Source organism: Scyliorhinus canicula, chromosome 18 (genome assembly GCF_902713615.1).
Source record: "Scyliorhinus canicula chromosome 18, sScyCan1.1, whole genome shotgun sequence".
Classification (NCBI taxonomy): Eukaryota; Metazoa; Chordata; class Chondrichthyes; order Carcharhiniformes; family Scyliorhinidae; genus Scyliorhinus; species Scyliorhinus canicula.
The window spans coordinates 130,390,481-130,411,031 of record NC_052163.1 but is presented as its reverse complement, the minus strand read 5'-3'; the positions used below and the strand labels follow the sequence as shown (position 1 = coordinate 130,411,031).

At 46.4% G+C, this 20,551-nt stretch overlaps 1 protein-coding gene across 2 annotated transcripts in view; it reads left to right on the top strand.

The window, feature by feature from the left end:
- Positions 1 to 7,624: 7,624 nt before the first annotated feature.
- Positions 7,625 to 20,551, top strand: part of LOC119953591 (E-selectin-like) — a 45,513-nt gene continuing 32,586 nt past the window's right edge. Inside the window, exons 1-4 of one of the 2 annotated variants that reach the window (XM_038777988.1) lie at positions 7,625 to 7,718; positions 7,846 to 7,968; positions 8,225 to 8,591; positions 16,033 to 16,141. In XM_038777988.1, the coding sequence (XP_038633916.1) occupies positions 8,547 to 8,591; positions 16,033 to 16,141 (154 nt within the window). In that variant the 5' untranslated portion in view covers positions 7,625 to 7,718; positions 7,846 to 7,968; positions 8,225 to 8,546. Of the gene's footprint in view, positions 7,719 to 7,803; positions 7,969 to 8,224; positions 8,592 to 16,032; positions 16,142 to 20,551 lie in introns of those variants that run through there. The other variant, XM_038777989.1, reaches the window with a different exon arrangement.

Genomic DNA, 20,551 nt, shown 5'->3' with positions numbered 1-20,551 from the left:
TTCCTGTGTATAATTCACTTTGTTATATATCCACAACCTTATTACATTACCGTTTTTAAATAAAATTTGATATAAAGCCACTTCAGTTGCATACCTTGCACAAACCATCTTGGATTTCAAATACCTTGCTTTAATCTAAAATCAACATACCTTGCACAAACCATCTTGGATTTCAAATACCTTGCTTTAATCTAAAATCAATTATTCCTCATTTCTGCTTTGTTAATTATCGTTGTAATAAAAGACACATTTATGTAACACTTGCACTTCATATAGTGCCTTTCATTACCCTTAAGATATCTCCCAATTTGGCGTATCTCATATAGACACACAATCAGTTTGATATGAAAACATTTCATAAGCCAATTACTTTTAAAAAAAACTAATTTTATTCAAATTTTAAATAAAGTTTATCACAACAAAGAAAAAACAGTAACCCCCCCCCCCCCCCCCCCCCCCCCCCCCCCCCTCCCCCCCCCCCCCCCCCCCCCCCCCCCCCCCAAATACAAAACAATAAATTAACAGGAAAAAGAGATAAAACCATGAGAGCAAACCAACGTAACGAACCTGCAGCCCAATCTCCCCACACCCCGGGTTGCTGCTGAAGTTGACCACCCTCTAATACTCTGCCAGGAAATCAAGAAAAGGCTGCCACTGCTGGAAGAACCCTTGCACCGACCCCCTCAGGGCAAACTTGACCCTCTCCAGTTTAATGAACCCAGCCATGTCGTTGATCCAGGCTTGGGGGCTTCGCGTCCCTCCACTGTAAAAGAATCCTGCGCCGGGCTACTAGAGACGCAAAGGCCAGAATACCGGCCTCTCTTGCCTCCTGCACTCCCGGCTCCGATGCTGCCCCAAAAATAGCGAGCCCCCAGCCCGGCTCCACCATGGAACCAACCACCTTAGACAAGGCATAAATCTGATTGATTAGATATTGGTGATGTCAATTGAAGGATGAATGGTGGTGAGCTCTGTTCTTGCAATAGTGCCATGGAATCTTTCACACCTATTTCAACATAGTAAATATTAGGCAGATGTGAAACGCCAAAGAGGAAGGGGGTATAGGTACGCAAAGAATGACGTTGGAGTAGTTATGACAGAGTTTCAAGCATATGTAGGGGTATTAGTAAATCCACTCAATACGTCAGGTCACTGCAGAGCAGTTACTGTTGCAAACAGAGTGCTGAACTATACAACCAAATTTACTTTTGAACAAGCCTTTCTTAAATTTGGGTATGCAAAATATATGGATCTGGCCTATGGACTCTTCTGGTTTGCAAAGATCTGGTTCCTTTGTTCCATTACTTAGACACCAAACATATTTGTGATGTTATTTTCTGGCAATCAGCAATCACTTTTAACATGCCAGTATCCAAACCATTGAAAAAATTAGGAATCCCCATCCATGTAACATTTGGAGGCAACAGGGTGTGGGTTTAGGGAATTTAGGACCTTTCACGAAAAGGGGAAATATGCAAAGCACCAAATGAATTTGAAAACTTGGACCATATTGAGAAGGTATGCGCTGGCAGTGATCTGTCAAGTTCATATGTGACCCACAGATTTCAGGAAAAGGAACAGAGTGCTCTATAAAATGGGCACCCTTGCATTTGGAAGGAGAGAAGGAAGAGGAGGTCTTCCAAGAAAGCTTTTTGCAGGAGCTAAGGGCCATGATGTCAGTTTTGTAAACGGGGCACATTGTAAACCTGCAGTGGTTCCTGGATGGGAAGTATTTTCCTTGGCCTCAAAAATAAACACATGATTGCACCCAGAATGTTACCTTGAAATGAAATGAAAATGAAAATCGCTTATTGTCACGAGTAGGCTTCAATGAAGTTACTGTGAAAAGCCCCTAGTCGCCACATTCCGGCGCCTGTCCGGGGAGGCTGGTACGGGAATCGAACCGTGCTGCTGGCCTGCTTGGTCTGCTTTAAAAGCCAGCGATTTAGCCCAGTGAGCTAAACCAGCCCCTTGCTTGCTCTTGGCATCAATGCTGATTGATCTGCTAATGTTTACAGGATTTTCAGTTTTTATTTACATTTCATCTGATCGTAATGATGGATAAAGCACAGTGGTTAGCACTGTTGCTTCACAGTGCCAAGGACCCTGGTTCGATTCCCGCTGGGTCCCCGTCTGTGCGGAGTCTGCATGTTCTCCCCGTGTCTGTGTGGGTTTCCTCCGGGTTCTCCAGTTTCCTCCCACAAGTCCCGAAAGACGTGCTTGTTAGGTGAATTGGACATTCTGAATTCCCCCTCTATGACCCGAACAGATGTCTGAATGTGGCGACTAGGGAATTTTCACAGTAACTTCATTGCAGTGTTAATGTAAGCCTACTTGTGATACTAATAAAGATGATTATTATGTAGAAACAGTTTCCCAGTCGGGGTCAAAGTAGCCTGCGGTGCTGGATCTTGGTGGTAGGGTTTCAAGCTAGCCCAAACCGATTCCAGCAAGTTGGCTTATTTCAATAATTTAATGATGTACCCGGGCAGCATGGTGGCGCAGTGGGTTAGCCCTGTTGCCTCACGGCGCCGAGGTCCCAGGTTCAATCCCGGCTCTGGGTCACTGTCCGTGTGGAGTTTGCACATTCTCCCCGTGTTTGCGTGGGTTTGCCCCCACAACCCAAAGATGTGCAGGGTAGGTGGATTGGCCAGGCTAAATTGCCCCTTAATGGAAAAATGAACTTGGGCACTCTAAATTTATTAAAAAAAAAAAAAAAATGATGTTACCCTGCACACCTTGCCCATTCTTTAAGAGTATTGATCCAGTTGAGGGAATTGCAGTTGAAATTGGGTTGGTTGTGTGTGCAGCATTAAAGAATTACCAAGCTTCTGAAAGGAGACAGCTGGTTTGGGTTCGGAAGCCAATGAAACATGGCTGGAGAAAATCCCCAAAGTATATCTTCGCAGAGAGGAGGCTGGAGGGTTTTACTAGCAGCGGTTGTCACAAGGAGAAAGTCTGTTATTGGGAGGGGGGAAATCCAACAAATAAAGCCGAAGGAGTCAGGTGAGAGATTTCCATTCAGGTGGATCAATGAATACTGTCTCCACGCATGGATCTATTTTTTGAAATAAATTTAGAGTACCCAATCATTTTTTTTCTCAATTAAGGGGCAATTTAGTAATATGTTTTGTGGCCAATCTACCTACCCTGAACATCTTTGGGTTGTGGGGGTGAGACCCACGCAGACACCAACAAAAAGGAAGGACGGTAGAAAGGGAAATCGACTGTGGATATCTAAGGAAATAAGGGAGAGTATCAAATTGAAGGAAAAAGCATATAAAGTGGCAAAGATTGCTGGGAGATTAGAGGACTGGGAAATCATTAGGGCGCAACAGAAAGCTACTAAAAAGCTATAAAGAAGAGTAAGATAGAGTATGAGAGGTAAACTTGCTCAGAATATAAAAACAGACAGTAAAGTTTTTACAAATATATAAAACAAAAAAGAGTGGCTAAGGTAAATATTGGTCCTTTAGAGGATGAGAAGGGAGTTTTAATAATGGGAAATGAGGAAATGGCTGAGGAACTGAACAGGTTTTTTGGGTCAGTCTTCACAGTGGAAGACACAAATAACATGCCAGCGACTGATAGAAATGAGGCTATGACAGGTGAGGACCTTGAGAGGATTGTTATCACTAAGGAGGTAGTGATGGGCAAGCTAATGGGGCTAAAGGTAGACAAGTCTCCTGGCCCTGATGGAATGCATCCCAGAGTGCTAAAAGAGATGGCTGGGAAATTGCAGATGCACTAGTGATAATTTACCGAAATTCACTAGACTCTGGGGTGGTCCCGGTGGATTGGAAATTAGCAAACGTGACACCAGTTTAAAAAAGGAGCTGTGACCAGGGCTGCCAAGCTGGAGCCCCTGCACGAAGCCTCCTCCACCCACTCCCAGATAGACCCGTACCCACCATCCACTTCCTTATCATAGCGATGTTGGCCACCCAGTAATAATTAATCAGACTCGGCAAAGCCAGCCCTCCCTCGCTGCTGGTTCCTCTCCATCATCGCCTTCTTCACCCGCGAGGATTTTCCCGCCCAGACAAAGCTCATGATCATCCTGTTAACTCTTTTGAAGAAGGACTGTGGGACAAAGATCGGGAGGCACTGAAAAACAAACAGAAATCTAGGGAGGATTGTCATCTTTACAGTCTGCACCCTCCCTGCCAGCGACAGCGGGAGTGCATCCCATCTCCAAAACTGTCCCTTCATTTGCTCCACCACCCTAGCCAAATTTAACTTGTGCAGCGTGCCCCAGTCTCGTGCCACCTGGATTCCCAAATACCGGAAATTTTAATATCCCCACTTCTGGCCTTATGATGGAAGGGAGGTAATTGATGAAGCAACTGAAGGTGGTTGGGCCGAGGACACGACCTGAGGAACTCCTGCAGGAACTGAGATGATCGACCTCCAACCACCACAACCATCTTCCTCTGTGCCAGGTATGACTCCAACTAGCGGAGAGTTTTCTCCCTGATTCCCATTGACCAGTTTAGCTAGGGCTCCTTGATGCCATATTCAGTCAAATGCTGCCTTGATGTTAAGCGCAGTCACTCTCACCTCTGCCATTCAGCTCTTTTGTCCATGTTTGAACCAAGTCTGTAATGAAGTCAGCAGCTAAGTGACACTGGCGGAACCCAAACTGAGTGTCTGTGAGCAGGGTATTGCTGAGTAAGTGCCGCTTGATAACACTGTTGATGACTCCTTCCATCACTTTGCTAATGATGGAGAGTAGACTGATAGGGCAGTAATTGGCTGGGTTGGATTTGTCCTGTTTCTTGTGTACAGGACACACCTGGGCAATTTTCCACATTGCCAGGTAGATGCCAGTGTTGTAGCTGTACTGGAACAGCTTGGCTAGGGGTGTGGCAAGTTCTTCGAGCACAAGTCTTCAGTATTACAGCCAGAATATTGTCAGGGCCCAGAGCCTTTGCCGTATCCAGTGTCTTCAGTCATTTCTTGATATCACGTGGAGTGAATCGTATTGGTTGAAGACTGACATCTATGATGTTGGGGACCTCCAGAGAAGACCGAGATGGATCATCCACTCGGCACTTATGGCTGAAGGTTGATGTGAATGCCTCAATCTTGTCTTTTACACATCTGTACTGGGCTCCTCCATCATTGATGATGGGGATATTTGTGGAATCGTCTCCTCCAGTGAGTCGTTCAGTTGTGCCACCACCATTCACTGCTGGATATGGCAGGGACTGCAGAGCTTAGATCTGATGCGTTGGTTGTGGAATCACTCAGCCCTGTCTATTGTTTGTTGCTTATGCTGTTTGACACACAGTGGTCCTGTGTTATAGCTTCACCTCATTTTCGGTCTGCCTGATGTTGCTCCTGGCATGCTCTCCTGCACTCTTCATTGAACCAGGGTTGATCCTCTGGCTCAGTGGTAATGGTAGAGTGGGGGAGATGCCAGACCTGAGGTTACAGGTTGCGATTGAATTCAATTCTGCTGCTGCTGATGGCCCACAGCACCTCATGGATGCCCCGTCTTGAGTTGCTAGATCTGTTCAAAGTCTACCCCAATCAGCACGGTGGTAGTGCCACACAACACGATGGAACGTACCCTCAATGTGAAGATGGGACTTTGTCTCCACAAGGACTGTGCGGTGGTCACTTCTACCGATACTTCTACTTCTACCGCAGCTCCAGCAGGTGAGGATGAGGGATGTTTTTCCCTCATGTTGGTTCCCTCCACCACCTGCTGCAGTCCCAGTCTAGCAGCTATTGTCCTTTAGGACCCGGCCAGCTCGGTCTGTGGTGGTACTACTGAGCCCCTCTTGGTGATGGACATTGAAGTCCCCACCCAGAGTATGTTCTGTGCCCTTGCCACCCTCAGTGCTTCCTCCAAGTGGTGCTCAACAGGAGGAGTAACTGATTCATCAGCTGATGGTGGCGGTACGTGGTAATCAGCAGGAGGTTTCCTTGCCCATGTTAACCTGAAGCCAGGAGACATCATGGGGTCTAGAGTCGATGTTGAGGACTCCAGGGCAACCCCCAACCCACCCCTCCCCCGACTGTGTACCACTGTGCCGCCACCTCTGCAGGAATGGTGATAGTGGTGTTTGTATTGTACAATGTCTGTAAGGTATGATTCTGTGAGTGTGACTATGTCAGGCTGTTGCTTAACCAGTCTGTGAGACAGCTTTCCCAAACTTTGGCACAAGCCCCCAGATGTTAGTGAGGAGGATTACAGGATCGGCAGGGCTGGGTTTGCCGTTGTCGTTTCCGGTGTCTGGTTCGATGCTGGGTGGTCCGTCCAGTTTCATTTCTTTTCGTGTAGCAGTTCGATACACCTGATAGTGGCTTGCTAGGCCATTTCGGAATCAACCTTGCTATGGGTCTGGAGTCACATATAGGCCAGACCAGGTATGGACAACAGATTTCCTTCCCTAAAGAGTGTTAGGAACCAGATGGTTTTTTTTTTTTAAGTTTAGATTACCCAATTATTTTTTCCAATTAAGGGGCAATTTAGCGTGGCCCAATCCACCTACTCTGCACATTTTTGGGTTGTGGGGGCGAAACCCACGCAGACACGGCAGAATGTGCAAACTCCACACGGACAGTGACCCAGAGCCGGGATATCGAACCTGGGACTCAGCGCCGTGAGGCAGTTGTGCTACCCACTAGGCCACCGTGCTGCCCCAGATGGTTTTTAGACAATCGTTCATCATTAGTCTTTTAATTCCAGATATTTTTATTGCGTGTAAATTCCACCAAATGCCATGGTGGGATTTGAACCCAGGTCCCCAGATCATTACCTGGGTCTCAGTCCAGCTACAATACTTCCACGCCACGGCCTTACCACCATTACGTTGTGGGAGTAAAGGCAGGATGTGAGGTTTGTGTTTGGTGAAAACATGGGTTCCACTTGGATCTTCAGAAAACCAGTAATCCTGTAAATCTACATAGCTCTAACTGAATGCTACCTTGCGTGGATGTTAAAGTTAATAAATTAACTAGTTCTGCTGTAAAACGGCATCAATGACAAATACGTGCCCTAACTGCAGTGAGGTTACATTAGAGAGATTACAACACAGAGACCAATGACTGTCTTAAACAAGTACCATAAAACTGGAGAGCCAGGGGCATCTTCACAGTTGTAGGAAGAGCAGTAATTGATCAAGAGCAATGAAATAGAACTTTAAAGGAGAGAAACAAGCCATCCAGCCCAAAGGGCCTATATTAATGTTTATCCTCCATATAAACCCTCATTCCAGCTCACTTCATCTCATTCCATCAACATATTCCTCTATCCCTTTTCCTTTGGGCTTAATGACCTTTCTCACAAACGCAGGTAACTCCATGTGGGAGAACATTTCACATCCTCAACTCTCCCAGAGATTCTCCTAAATTCCCCATCGGATTGTCAGTGATTGTCTTATATTTCTGATTTGAACCACCTCATAAATAGAAAATCTTGTCCACTTCTTCCTTATTGAAACCCTTCATAGTTCAAAAAATAACCATCCCTCAGATTAAGTATCAGTCTTGTCTTTCCGAGGGAACAGAGTTCAGACTTCTGCTTTTCCGGGTAGTTGTACAATCACAATATTGTTATCATCCTGGTAAATCGTCAGCGTTTTTTTCAGTGCATCTAGGTATTTTCTGAGTACAAGCTTCCTGCAGCAATTAATCAAACCACATTGGACTTGGATTGTACCAAGATCTACAAACAAAAGGGAGGAACCACATCAAAATATGTTTAGGTGGGCTTGTTTCATACTTTCTGCTAATAGTGCTGGACAAACTTGAGGAAAAATCCAACTTTTAGTGTTTGTTTATTTGACTTAAAATTGGTGCTTCATTCAGTAATTATTTTTTATTGCAATGAAGGACTATGGGGTCACTCCCTCTTCAACATGAATTACTTTCCTTGGATGAAGTTCTGCTGCTGTTTTCGTTGGTTCAGTTCTGGCAGTATGTGGAGCAATATCGTCGGATTCCTCTTCTTGGCTGGTATGATAACTTCTTACACATCTCCCTTTATAATTACACGGATGCCGACAGAGAGTTTTGGAAATGCGGTTGTCAAACTAATTCACGTGTAAAAAGCAATATCACTAATTCACATTTAACAATTGTACACAATAATGTTCTAGCTTCCTCTGTGTCCATTGATTAAAAATAGATCTTGAAGAGTTCAAGTCTATTCATTGAGCATTTTAGTTATAAAGAAGTTTCATTTATGGTTGTTTTCCCCCCATGTGTTTAGGCTATCCATGTATTTCTGAAAGTGTCATGTATAAGTTACAGAGAGCTGAACAATCATTCCAAGATTCCCAAGCGGATTGTACTTGGCAATTTGATGGACTGGCTGAAGTCTCCAATGTAGAACTGCAGCAATATTTAGCACAAATTGCAGGTGGCAATGAAGTCTGGATTGGTGTGTCAAAATGTAAATCAAACTGGTGCTACAGTGGCTCAGGTAGAACAGTGTCCTTCACGAACTGGGCACAGGGAGAAGCCCAACAATTACTATTCTTTATTATTTGGAGCAGAGGACTGCGTTCTGATGCTCAGCAGCTGGAAATGGAATGATGAAAATTGCTCTACAAAATACTATTTTGTGTGCCAACAATGTAAGTATTATTATTAACAATGTGAATATTATTATTAACAATGTAAGTATTATTATTAACAATGTGAGTATTATTATTAACAATTTGAGTGTTATTATTAACAATGTGAGTATTATTATAACCATGTAAGTATTATCAACAATGTAAGTATTATTATTATTGACCATGTAAGTATTATATTAACAATGTGAGTAATATTATTAACATTGTAAGTATGATTATTAACAATGTGAGTTTTATTATAACAATGTAAGTATTATTATTAACCATGTAAATATTATTATTAACAATGTGAGTATTATTCTTTGCAATGCATTATTATTAACAATGTGAGTATATTATTAACAATGTAAGTATTATGGTCGGCATTGTGGCGCAGTGGTTAGCACTGGGATTGCAGTGCTGAGGGTCCAGGTTTGAATCCCGGCCCTGGGTCACTGTCAGTGTGGAGTTTGCACATTCTCCCCATGTCTGCGTGGGTTTCGCCCCCACAACCCAAAGATGCGCAGGGTAGGTAGATTGGCCACGCTAAATTGCCCCTTAATTGGAAAAAAAAAATTGGGTAATCTAATTTATAAAATAAAAAAAACAATGTTTAAGTATTATTATTAACAATGGAAGTATTAATATTAACAATGTGAGTATGAGAATACCCAACCCTGGGACAGGGGGAGGCGAGGGGAGGCGAGGGGGGGAGGGGGAGGCGAGGGGGGAGGGGAAGGCAAAAAAAAAAAGAAAACAATGTGATATTATTATTTAAAAATTAACCACTGCACCGCATGCCGACCATAATACTTCCATTAAAAATTAAGTATTATTAACATGTATTGTTATTAACAATGTATGTATTATTATTAACAATGTAACTATTATTATGATTAATGATGGAGGTATTATATTAACAATGTGCGTATTATTATTAACAATGTATTATTATTAATAATGTGAGTTTATTATTAACAATGTGAGTATTAACAATGTATTATTATTAACAATGAATGTATTATTAACAATGTAAGTATTATTAATGATGGAAGTGTATTATTAACAATGTGCGATTATTGTTATTAACATTGTGAGTCTTTTTATTAACAATGTGAGTATTATTGTCTCAGAGCTATCATTGCCAAGCTGGTGCTACAATCTCTACAGGATGTCAATGAGGTCATGTGTCACCAGATTTCTTTATTTAGTTTTTATTTTGTATCACCGTCCCGGTTTTCCACTAATTCGCTGGAAATGGGATTCAGTTGTAGTTGCACCAATAAAACGTGTTTTCTGGCAGGAAAAGCATTTTATTTGTCCTTCTGGTGGCTATGATGGGGCTCCAGTATTATCATAGATAATCATAGAATTACAGTGAAGAAGGAGGCCGTTTGGCCCACCGAGTCTGCACTGGCCCTTGGAAAGAGCACCCTACTTAAGCCCACGCCTCCACCCTACCCTCATAACCCTGTAACCCACCTAACTTTTTTGGGCACTGAGGGCAATTTATCATGTCCAATCCACCTAACCTGCACATCTTTGGACTGAGGGAGGAAACCGGAGCACCCCGGAGGAAACCCACGCACACACAGGGAGAACATGCAGGCCCCGGGTCCCTGGAGCTGTGAGGCAACAGTGCTAACCCACTGTGCTACCATGCTGCCCATAATGGGGGGAGGGGTTATTCCCCTACTAAAGTCCTCTCCACCTCCCTGAAATAAAACAGAAACCATAGGAAATACTCAGCAGGTTGGGCACCATCTGTGGAGGGAGAAACAGAGATAATAGGTAGGATTTCCCCCCCTCCCCCGGCGGTGAAGGTGGCCCGTCGTTGGCCAATGGTGGGATACTCTGGTCCTGCGCTATCAACGAGCTTTTCTGTTGTTCATGCCCTCTGCTGGCAGGGAATCCATGGCGGACATCCCCATTATTGCGACTAGAAGATCCCGCAGAACATTTCCTGTCACGTCTTTCTACAGAACAGGGGAAAGTCAGAAATGTTATAGGTGGGTAAAGATCAAAATGAAAGGACTGTGGTCGGGCAAAAACCAGCACCTTCCCAGCAACCACCACCTTCCCCAGCAACCACCACCTTCCCCAGCAACCACCACCTTCCTGCACCTGGCTGAATTTACTTCACGTTGAACAACTTCTTCTTCAATACCACTCACTTCCTCCAAATGAAAAAGTGTTGCCTTGGATACCCACATGGGTCTGACCTTTGGGGGATTAAATGGGATCATCTTTGTTCCAGTTCTCACTCGGCCCTCTGCCTCAGCTCTTTTTTGTGTTTCCTGCCTTCAATCCAAACTGGAAAATTTACCGATTATTCTTCCAATTTCCACCTTTCCCATTGATTTCACATTGATCCATCCATGATCCATCCATGATCCATCCATGATCCATCCATGACTCTTCCCTTCCTGGACATCTGTCATTATTTCTGGGGATATGCTTTCAACCACTCCACTAAAAGCACACTGTGCCTTGACTACATTCCCTCACAAAGTGTTTTCGGTCAGGACTCTATTCCATTCTCCCAGTATTGCTCTTAGAAACCTTTCATACTCTGGCTTCTGATATGTCTTCCCTTATCCTCAAATGCTGATTCTCCCTCCCCACAGTACCCCCCCCCCCCCCCCCCCCCCCCCCCCCCCCCCCCAATCCTGCCATCCCACCCCCATGGCACCTTCACTGTTCCCTTCCTACTTTATCAACTTCTGCTCTTACATCTTCCTCTCCTCCTGAACCAAGATAATTCCTCTTGTTCTGACCTTCCATCCCACCAGCCTCTATTTTCAAAGGGTCAATTTCCACCAATTTATGCTCCCCCCCCCCCCCCCCCCCCTAGTGTGATGCCACCATCAAACTCATCTCCCCATCCCACCCTCTTTTAGTATTGCAAAGGGACTGTTATTCCGTGTTGCCCTGGTCTAATCCTCAGCCGCCGCCGACACCTTATCCTACGGCGCCTTTCCATGTAAGCAACACTTGCTCTTTACCTTCTCCCTTCTCACTGTTAAAAACAATTCATATGCACTGCTTTCAATTTAGTGTGTTGTATCCGTTACTCACAATGTGGTTTCCTCTACATGGAAGGGATCAAACTTATCTGACTTGGTAAACACATTGCGGATTATATTTGTTCAATTTGCGAGCGTGACCCTGAGTTTTCAGTCACTGCCATATTTCTTTGCTCCCACTCTGACCTTTCTGTCCTTGACCTGACAAAGTTTTCAAATGGAGCTCAGCTTAAAGTCAAGGAACTCATCTTTCAACAGTGTATATCACAGCCTTCTGGAGAGCACCATCAATAACAGCAGCTTATATTTATATCGAGTATTTAGCATAATGGAACTCCCCAAAGCATTTCACAGGAGCATTAATAAACAAGTATGGCATTGAAGCACATATTAGGTCAGGTGGTCAAAAACGTGTGGTATGAGGGGTGTCTTAAAGCTGGAACAAGGAGGTCAAGAGGCAGAGAAATGTAGGGAGGGGATTCCCGAGTTTAGGGCTGAGGAAATTAGCAGCGGGGGGTGATAGAAGGTTGGGACGGTACGGGCTGAGACATGGCAGTGGTGTTTTGGATGACCTCAAATGCAGAAGAGCATTGGAATAGTCAAGATTGGAGGTAGCAGAACCATACATGAAAGTTTCAGAAGCAGGATGAATTGAAACGGGGGAAAAGTCGGTCAATATTGCGGGAGTGAGAATAGTCAATATTACGAACATAGGTTGGGAGGTCACCTCAGGGTCAAATGTGGCACCAGGATTGTGAACAAACTGGTTCCATTTCAGACGTTTGCCGGGGATGGAGCCAGTACTTAGGGAATGATTTTTTAGAGCCGGGATCAAAAGCAATGGTTTCAGTCATCCCAATATTGAATTGGAGGAAATCTCTGTTGATCCAGGATGCGATGTCAGAAGCAGTTTGATAATTCAGTGCCAATGGAGGAACGGAGAAAGGTAGTGGTGAAATAGAGCTCAGTGGCCAACATACAGGTGAAAGTAACACTGTGTTTCAGACAATGGCAAGAGGGCAGTAGCTGGATGAGAATTAGGGGGTAGATCCTTGGGAAACACCTCACATAACAGGAAGAGAAGCCACTGCACGTGATACTCCAGCTATGATTGGATAGATAGTGAAGCAGGTAAAAGCAGTGCCACCTGATAGTGGAGAGACAATAGAGGAGGATGGGCGGCCCACATTTGGCAAAAGCAGCAGACAAGTGCAGAAGGACGAAGAATTTATCTTTGCCACAGTCATTTAGAATTGTCCAGTAATATAGTTAGACACAGTCAAATAGTAATTTGTGACTTTGCTAAGAGCCGTTGGGGTATGTGCAGGGGGTGGAAATGGCTAAGAGCCATTGGGGTATGTGCAGGGTTAGGGTTAGGGTTAGGGTTATGTGCAGGGGGTGAAACGGCTAAGAGCCGTTGGGGTATGTGCAGGGTTAGGGTTATGTGCAGGGGGTGGAAACGGCTAAGAGCCGTTGGGGTATGTGCAGGGTTAGGGTTAGGGTTAGGGTTATGTGCAGGGTTAGGGTTAGGGTTAGGGTTAGGGTTAGGGTTATGTGCAGGGGGTGGAAAGTGAATCGGAACAATTCAAACCCAGAGTTCTGAAAGAACAGAATGGATTTCAGAGACAACAACATGTTCAGGGACTTTGGGCAAGAAAGGCAGGTGGGAGATGGGGGGGGGAGGGGGGGGTTAGTTTTAATAGGTTGGAGATGGGATAGTTTATCAGGTTGGAGATGGGGGGTAGTTTATCAGGTTGGAGATGGGGGGGATAGTTTATCAGGATGGAGATGGGGGGGGGATAGTTTATCAGGATGGAGATGGGGGGGATAGTTTATCAGGTTGGAGATGGGGGGAGAGTTTATCAGGATGGAGATGGGGGGGGTAGTTTATCAGGTTGGAGATGGGGGGAGAGTTTATCAGGTTGGAGATGGGGGGGGATAGTTTATCAGGTTGGAGATGGGGGGATAGTTTATCAGGATGGAGATGGGGGGGATAGTTTATCAGGTTGGAGATGGGGGGGGAGAGTTTATCAGGATGGAGATGGGGGGGTGTTTATCAGGTTTGGAGATGGGGGGGGTAGTTTATCAGGATGGAGATGGGGGGGCTAGTTTATCAGGTGGAGATGGGGGGGGGGATAGTTATCAGGATGGAGAGGGGGGGGGGGGTTATCAGGTTGGAGATGGGGGGTAGTTTATCAGGATGGAGATGGGGGGGTAGTTATCAGGTGGAGATGGGGGGGATAGTTTATCAGGTTGGAGATGGGGGGGGGGTTTATCAGGTTGGAGATGGGGGGGATAGTTTATCAGGATGGAGATGGGGGGATAGTTTATCAGGTTGGAGATGGGGGGGATAGTTTATCAGGTTGGAGATGGGGGGGGTAGTTTATCAGGTGGAGATGGGGGGGGATAGTTTATCAGGATGGAGATGGGGGGTAGTTTATCAGGTTGGAGGATGGGGGGGGTAGTTTTATCAGGTTGGAGATGGGGGGGGGTAGTTTATCAGGTTGGAGATGGGGGGGGTAGTTTATCAGGATGGTGGGTCAATAGTATTTTTTTGAGAAGGGGTGATGACAGCAGATTTGAAGGAGAAATGGACAACACCTGGAGAGAAAACCGTTACCAACAATGTTCAGTCAGAACACCTGCCCCCATTCGTTTCCTCTTTCTTAATTGGTTTATGTTTTTGATCTTCACGTTTCTGCATTGTTTCCTCTCCGAGACCTTCCGACGTCAGGAATTGAGAATCCTAACTTTCACCTTGCCAGAGATATCTGTCTCACCCATCCCCCTCCCCTCTCCCCACCGCCACTCCCCACCGCCACTCTCCACCCCCACTCCCAACACCCGGCTCCCTGCTCCCCACTCCCCACCCACCCACTCCCCTCCCCACTCCCAACACCCGGCTCCCTGCTCCCACCCGCCACCCTACCACTCCCAACACCCAGCTCCCTGCTCCCCACTCCCCACCCCACTCCCAACACCCCGCTCCCTGCTCCGCACTCCCCACTCCCCCCCCTCCCACTCCCCTCCCCACTCCCAACACTCCCAACACTCAGCTCCCTGCTCCACACCCTACCACTCCCCTCCCCACTCCCATTCCCCACTCCCCACCCCCACTCCCCTTCCCACTCCCAACACTCACCTCCCTGCTCCACACCCGCCACCCTCCCACTCCCACTCCCCACTCTCACACCCCACTCCCCACCCTCCCACTCCCCTCCCCACTCCCACTCCTCCCCACTCCCACCGCCACTCCACACCGCCACTCTCCACTCCCAACAGGAGGGGGCCTCCCTGCTCCCCACTCCCCACCCTCCCACTCCCCTCCCCACTCCCATTCCCCACTCCCCACCCACCCACTCCCCTTCCCACTCCCAACACTCACCTCCCTGCTCCACACCCGCCACCCTCCCACTCCCCTCCCCACTCCCAACACCCGGCTCCCTGCTCCCCACTCCCCACCCTCCCACTCCCGTCCCCACTCCCAACACCCGGCTCCCCACTCCCCACTCCCCACCCTCCCACTCCCCCCCCACTCCCAACACCCGGCTCCCCACTCCCCACTCCCCACCCTAGCACTCCCCTCCCCACTCCCATTTCCCCACTCCACACCCTCCCACTCCCCTCCCCACTCCCAACACCCGGCTCCCTGCTCCCCACTCCCCCTCCCCACTCCCCACTGCCACTCCCCACCGCCACTCTCCACCCCCCTCCCAACACCCGGCTCCCTGCTCCCACTCCCCACCCACCCACTCCCCTCCCCAACTCCAACACTCAGCTCCCTGCTCCACACCCTACCACTCCCCTCCCCACTCCCATTCCCCACTCCCCACCCACCCACTCCCCTTCCCACTCCCAACACTCACCTCCTTGCTCCCCACCCGCCACCCTCCCACTCCCCTCCCCACTTCCACACCGGCTCCCTGCTCCCCACTCCCCACTGTCACACTCCCCTCCCCACTCCCACTCATCTTACCTGGTCTAATCTGCACATACTGGGTTTTGGCCACTTCAGTGGAGGCTGCTGGTGATTAAAATGGCTGGCTGCTTTCATAAACCCTGCATACATGGACCCCCGGCCCAACTCCAATCTGCCCCACGAAAACAGGAAATGCAATGTTTGATCACAGGACATTTAATTTCCATCCATTTCCAGGATTTTTGCGATGACAGGGAGCCCCTCCAATGTAGCAGAAATCTGGGCTTGCACGTCCCCAGCAGTCCCTCTTTATATGTGCTCTATGCACTTGAACAATTCTCCTCACGTGTTTATCTGAACAATATACTTTATGACCTATTTCTCGGTGATCATACAGATGCACAATATTGTTTAATTAATGCATTATCAGCAGCTAATCAGACTTTGTAATGTTAACAATTAATCTGAAAATGATTTATTTGTGTTATAATTGTGTGTGCTATTGCCTCCACAGTGCAATGTAAAGCAAACAAGCTGCAACAGGAGAGGTAGATGTGAGGAATTGGCTGGAGGTTATCAGTGCTTCTGTTCCCATGGTTTCCATGGAAACAATTGTGAAAATGGTAAGGAGCTGGAGAAAAAAACGGCATAAGAACATAAGAACATAAGAACTAGGAGTCAGGAAGTCGGCCATCTGGCCCCTCGAGCCTGCTCCGCCATTCAATTAGATCATGGCTGATCTTTGTGGACTCAGCTCCACTTTCCGGCCCGAACACCATAACCCTTATTCCCTTTATTCTCAAAAACTATCTATCTTTACCTTAAAACATGGAATGAAGGAGCCTCAACTGCTTCACTGGGCAAGGAATTCCATAGATTCACAACCCTTTGGGTGAAGAAGTTCCTCCTAAACTCAGTCCTAAATCTACTTCCCCTATTTTGAGGCTATGTCCCCTAGTTCTGCTGTCACCCGCCAGTGGAAACACCCTGCCCGCATCTATCACTATCTATTCCCTTCATAATTTTAAATGTTTCTATAAGATCCCCCCTCATCCTTCTAAATTCCAACGATTACAGTCCCAGTCTACTCAACCCTCTCCTCATAATCCAACCCCTTCAGCTCTGGGATTAACCTAGTGAATCTCCTCTGCACACCCTCCAGTGCCAGTACATCGTTTCTCAAGTAAGGAGACCAAAACTGAACACAATACTCCAGGTGTGGCCGCACTAACACCTTATACAATTGCAACATAACCTCCCTAGTCTTAAACTCCATCCCTCTAGCAATGAAGGACAAAATTCCATTTGCCTTCTTAATCACCTGTTGCACTTGTAAACCAACCTTCTGTGACTCATGCACTAGCACACCCAAGTCTCTCTGAACAGTGGCATGCTTTAATATTTTATCGTTTAAATAATAATCCCGTTTGCTGTTATTCCTACCAAAATGGATAACATCACATTTGTCAACATTGCATTCCAGGACCCTAGCCCATTCACTTAACCTATCCAAATCCCTCTGCAGACTTCCAGTATCCTCTGCACTTTTCGCTTTACCACTCCATCTTACTGTCATCTGCAAACTTGGACACATTGCCCTTGGTCCCCAACTTCCAAATCATCTATGTAAATTGTGAACAATTGTGGGCCCAACACGGATCCCTGAGGGACACCACTAGCTACTGATTGCCACCAGAGAAACACCCATTTATCCCAACCCTTTGCTTTCTATTAATTAACCAATCCTCTATCCATGCTACTACTTTACCCTTAATGCCATGCATCTTTATCTTATGCAGCAACCTTTTGTGTGGCACCCTTGTCAAAGGCTTTCTGGAAATCCAGATATACCACACCCATACGCTCCCGGTTATCTACTGCACTGGTAATGTCCTCAAAAATTCCACTAAATTAGTTAGGCATGACCTGCCCTTTACGAACCCATGCTACGTCTGCCCAATGGGGACAATTTCTATCCAGATGGCCTCGCAATTTCTTCCTTGATGATAGATTCCAGCATCTTCCCTACTACCGAAGTTAAGCTCACTGGCCTATAATTTCCTGCTTTCTGCCTACCTCCTTTTTTAAAACAGTGGCGTCACGTTGCTAATTTCCATCCACCGGGACCACCCCAGAGTCTAGTGAATTTCGGTAAATTATCACTAGTGCATCTGCAATTTCCTAGCCATCTCTTTAGCACTCTGGGATGCATTCCATCAGGGCCAGGAGGACTTGCCCATATAGCTTGCCCATCACTCCCTCCTAGTGATAACAATCCTCTCAAGGTCCTCACCTGTCATAGCCTCATTTCTATCAGTCCGCTGGCATGTTATTTGTGTCTTCCACTGTGAAGACCGACCCAAAAACCTGTTCAGTTCCTCAGCCATTTCCTAATTTCCCATTATTAAAACTCCCTTCTCATCCTCTAAAGGACCAATATTTACCTTAGCCACTCTTTTTTGTCTTATATATTGTAAAAACTTTTACTGTCTGTTTTTATATTCTGAGCAAGTTACTCTCTAACTCTATCTTACTTTTCTTTATAGCTTTTTTAGTAGCTTTCTGTTGCCCCCTAAAGATTTCCCAGTCCTCTAAGCTCCCAGCAATCTTTGCCACTTTATATGCTTTTTCCTTCAATTTGATACTCTCCCTTATTTCCTTAGATATCCACGGTCGATTTTCCCTCTTTCTTCCGTCCTTCCTTTTTGTTGGTATAAACCTTTGCTGAGCACTGTGAAAAATCGCTTGGAAGGTTCTCCACTGTTCCTCAACTGTTCCACCATAAAGGCTTAGCTCCCAGTCTACCTTAGCTAGTTCTTCTCTCATCCCTTTGTAATCTCCTTTGTTTAAACACAAAACACTAGTATTTGATTTACTTTCTCACCCTCCATCTGTATTTTAAATTCCACCATATTGTGATCGCTCCTTCCGAGAGGATCCCTAACTATGAGATCATGAATAAATCCTGTCTCATTACACAGGACAAGATCTAGGACCGCTTGTTCCCTCGTAGGTTCCATTACATACTGTTCTAGGAAACTATCGCGGATACATTCTATAAACTCCTCCTCAAGGTTGCCTTGACCGACCTGGTTAAACCAATCGACATGTAGATTAAAATCCCCCATGATAACTGCTGTACCATTTCTACATGCATCAGTTATTTCTTTGTTTATTGCCTGCCCCACCATATCGTTACTATTGGTGGCCGATAGACTACTCCTATCAGTGACTTTTGCGCCTTACTATTCCTGATTTCCACCCAAATGGATTCAACCTTATCCTCCATAGCACCGATGTCATCCCTTACTATTGCCCGGATGTCATCCTTAAATAACAGAGCAACACCACCTCCCTTACCATCCACTCTGTCCTTCCGAATAGTTTGATACCCTCGGATATTTAACTCCCAGTCGTGACCATCCTTTAACCATGTTTCAGTAATGGCCACTAAATCATAGTCATTTACGATGATTTGTGCCATCAACTCATTTACTTTATTCCGAATACTACGAGCATTCAGGTAAAGTACACTTATGTTGGTTTTTTTACCTCTGTTTTGAATCTTAACATCTCCAGTTTTATTCCTTTTCACTGGGCCTATTCACTGAGCTCCCCTCAGTCACTGTACCTTGTACTGTCGCCCTTTTAGATTTTTGACTATGTCTTCTCTGCCTTGCACTTTTCCCCTTACTTCCTTTTGCTTCTGTCCCTGTTTTACTACCTTCCAACTTCCTGCATTGGTTCCCATCCCCCTGCCACATTAGTTTAAACCCTCCCCAACAGCTCTAGAAAACATCCCCCCTAGGACATCGGTTCCAGTCCTGCCCAGGTGCAGACCGTCCGGTTTGTACTGGTCCCACCTCCCCCAGAACCGGTCCCAATGCCCCAGGAATTTGAATCCCTCCCTCTTGCACCATCTCTCAAGCCACGCATTCATCCTATCTATCCTGACATTCCTACTCTGACTAGCTCGTGGCACTGGTAGCAATCCTGAGATTACTACCTTTGAGGTCCTACTTTTTAGTTTAACTCCTAACTCCTTGAATTCCGCTTGTAGGACCTCATCCCGTTTTTTACCTATATCGTTGGTGCCTATGTGCACCACGACAGCTGGCTGTTCACCCTCCCCCCCCCCCCCCCCCCCCCCCCCCCCAGAATGTCCTGCAGCCGCTCCGAGACATCCTTGACCCTTGCACCAGGGAGGCAACATACCATCCTGGAGTCTCGATTGCGTCCACAGAACCGCCTGTCTATTCCCCTTACGATCGAGTCCGCTATCACAATAGCCATGCCATTTTTCTTCCTGCCCTGCTGTGCAGCAGAGCCAGCCACGGTGCCATGAACCTGGCTGCTGCTGCCTTCCCCTGGTGAGCCATCTCCCCCAACAGTATCCAAAGCGGTATATCTGTTTTGCAGGGAGATGACCGCAGGGGACACCTGCACTGCCTTCCTACTCTTGCTCTTTCTTTTGGTCACCCATTTTCTATCTCCCTCAGTACCCTTCACCTGCGGTGTGACCAACTCGCTAAACGTGCTATCCACGACCTCCTCAGCATCGCGGATGCTCCAAAGTGAGTCCATCCGCAGCTCCAGGCATGGAGTATGAATTTGAAAAGGTAATCCAGTAACACTGCATCGACTGTCGCCTGGTGGAGAGGCTGCCAAAACTGCTGGTGGCTTCCCTGTGGACATTCTCCATTAATAAATCTCTTGATATTTAAAAAAATATTTTAAAAAATAAATTTAGAGTACCCAATTCATTTTTTCCAATCAAGGGGCAATTTAGCGTGGCCAATCCACCTACCCTGCACATCTTTGGGTTGTGGGGGCGAAACCCACGCAAACACGGGGAGAATGTGCAAACTCCACACGGACAGTGACCCAGAGCCGGGATCGAACCTGGGACCTCAGCGCCGTGAGGCTGCAGGGCTAACCCACTGCGCATAACTCTCTTGATATTGACAAATTCTTGGACTGTGGGCAATTTCGTGGTTGAGTTTAATTCTCTCTTTTCTTTGACATCCACACAA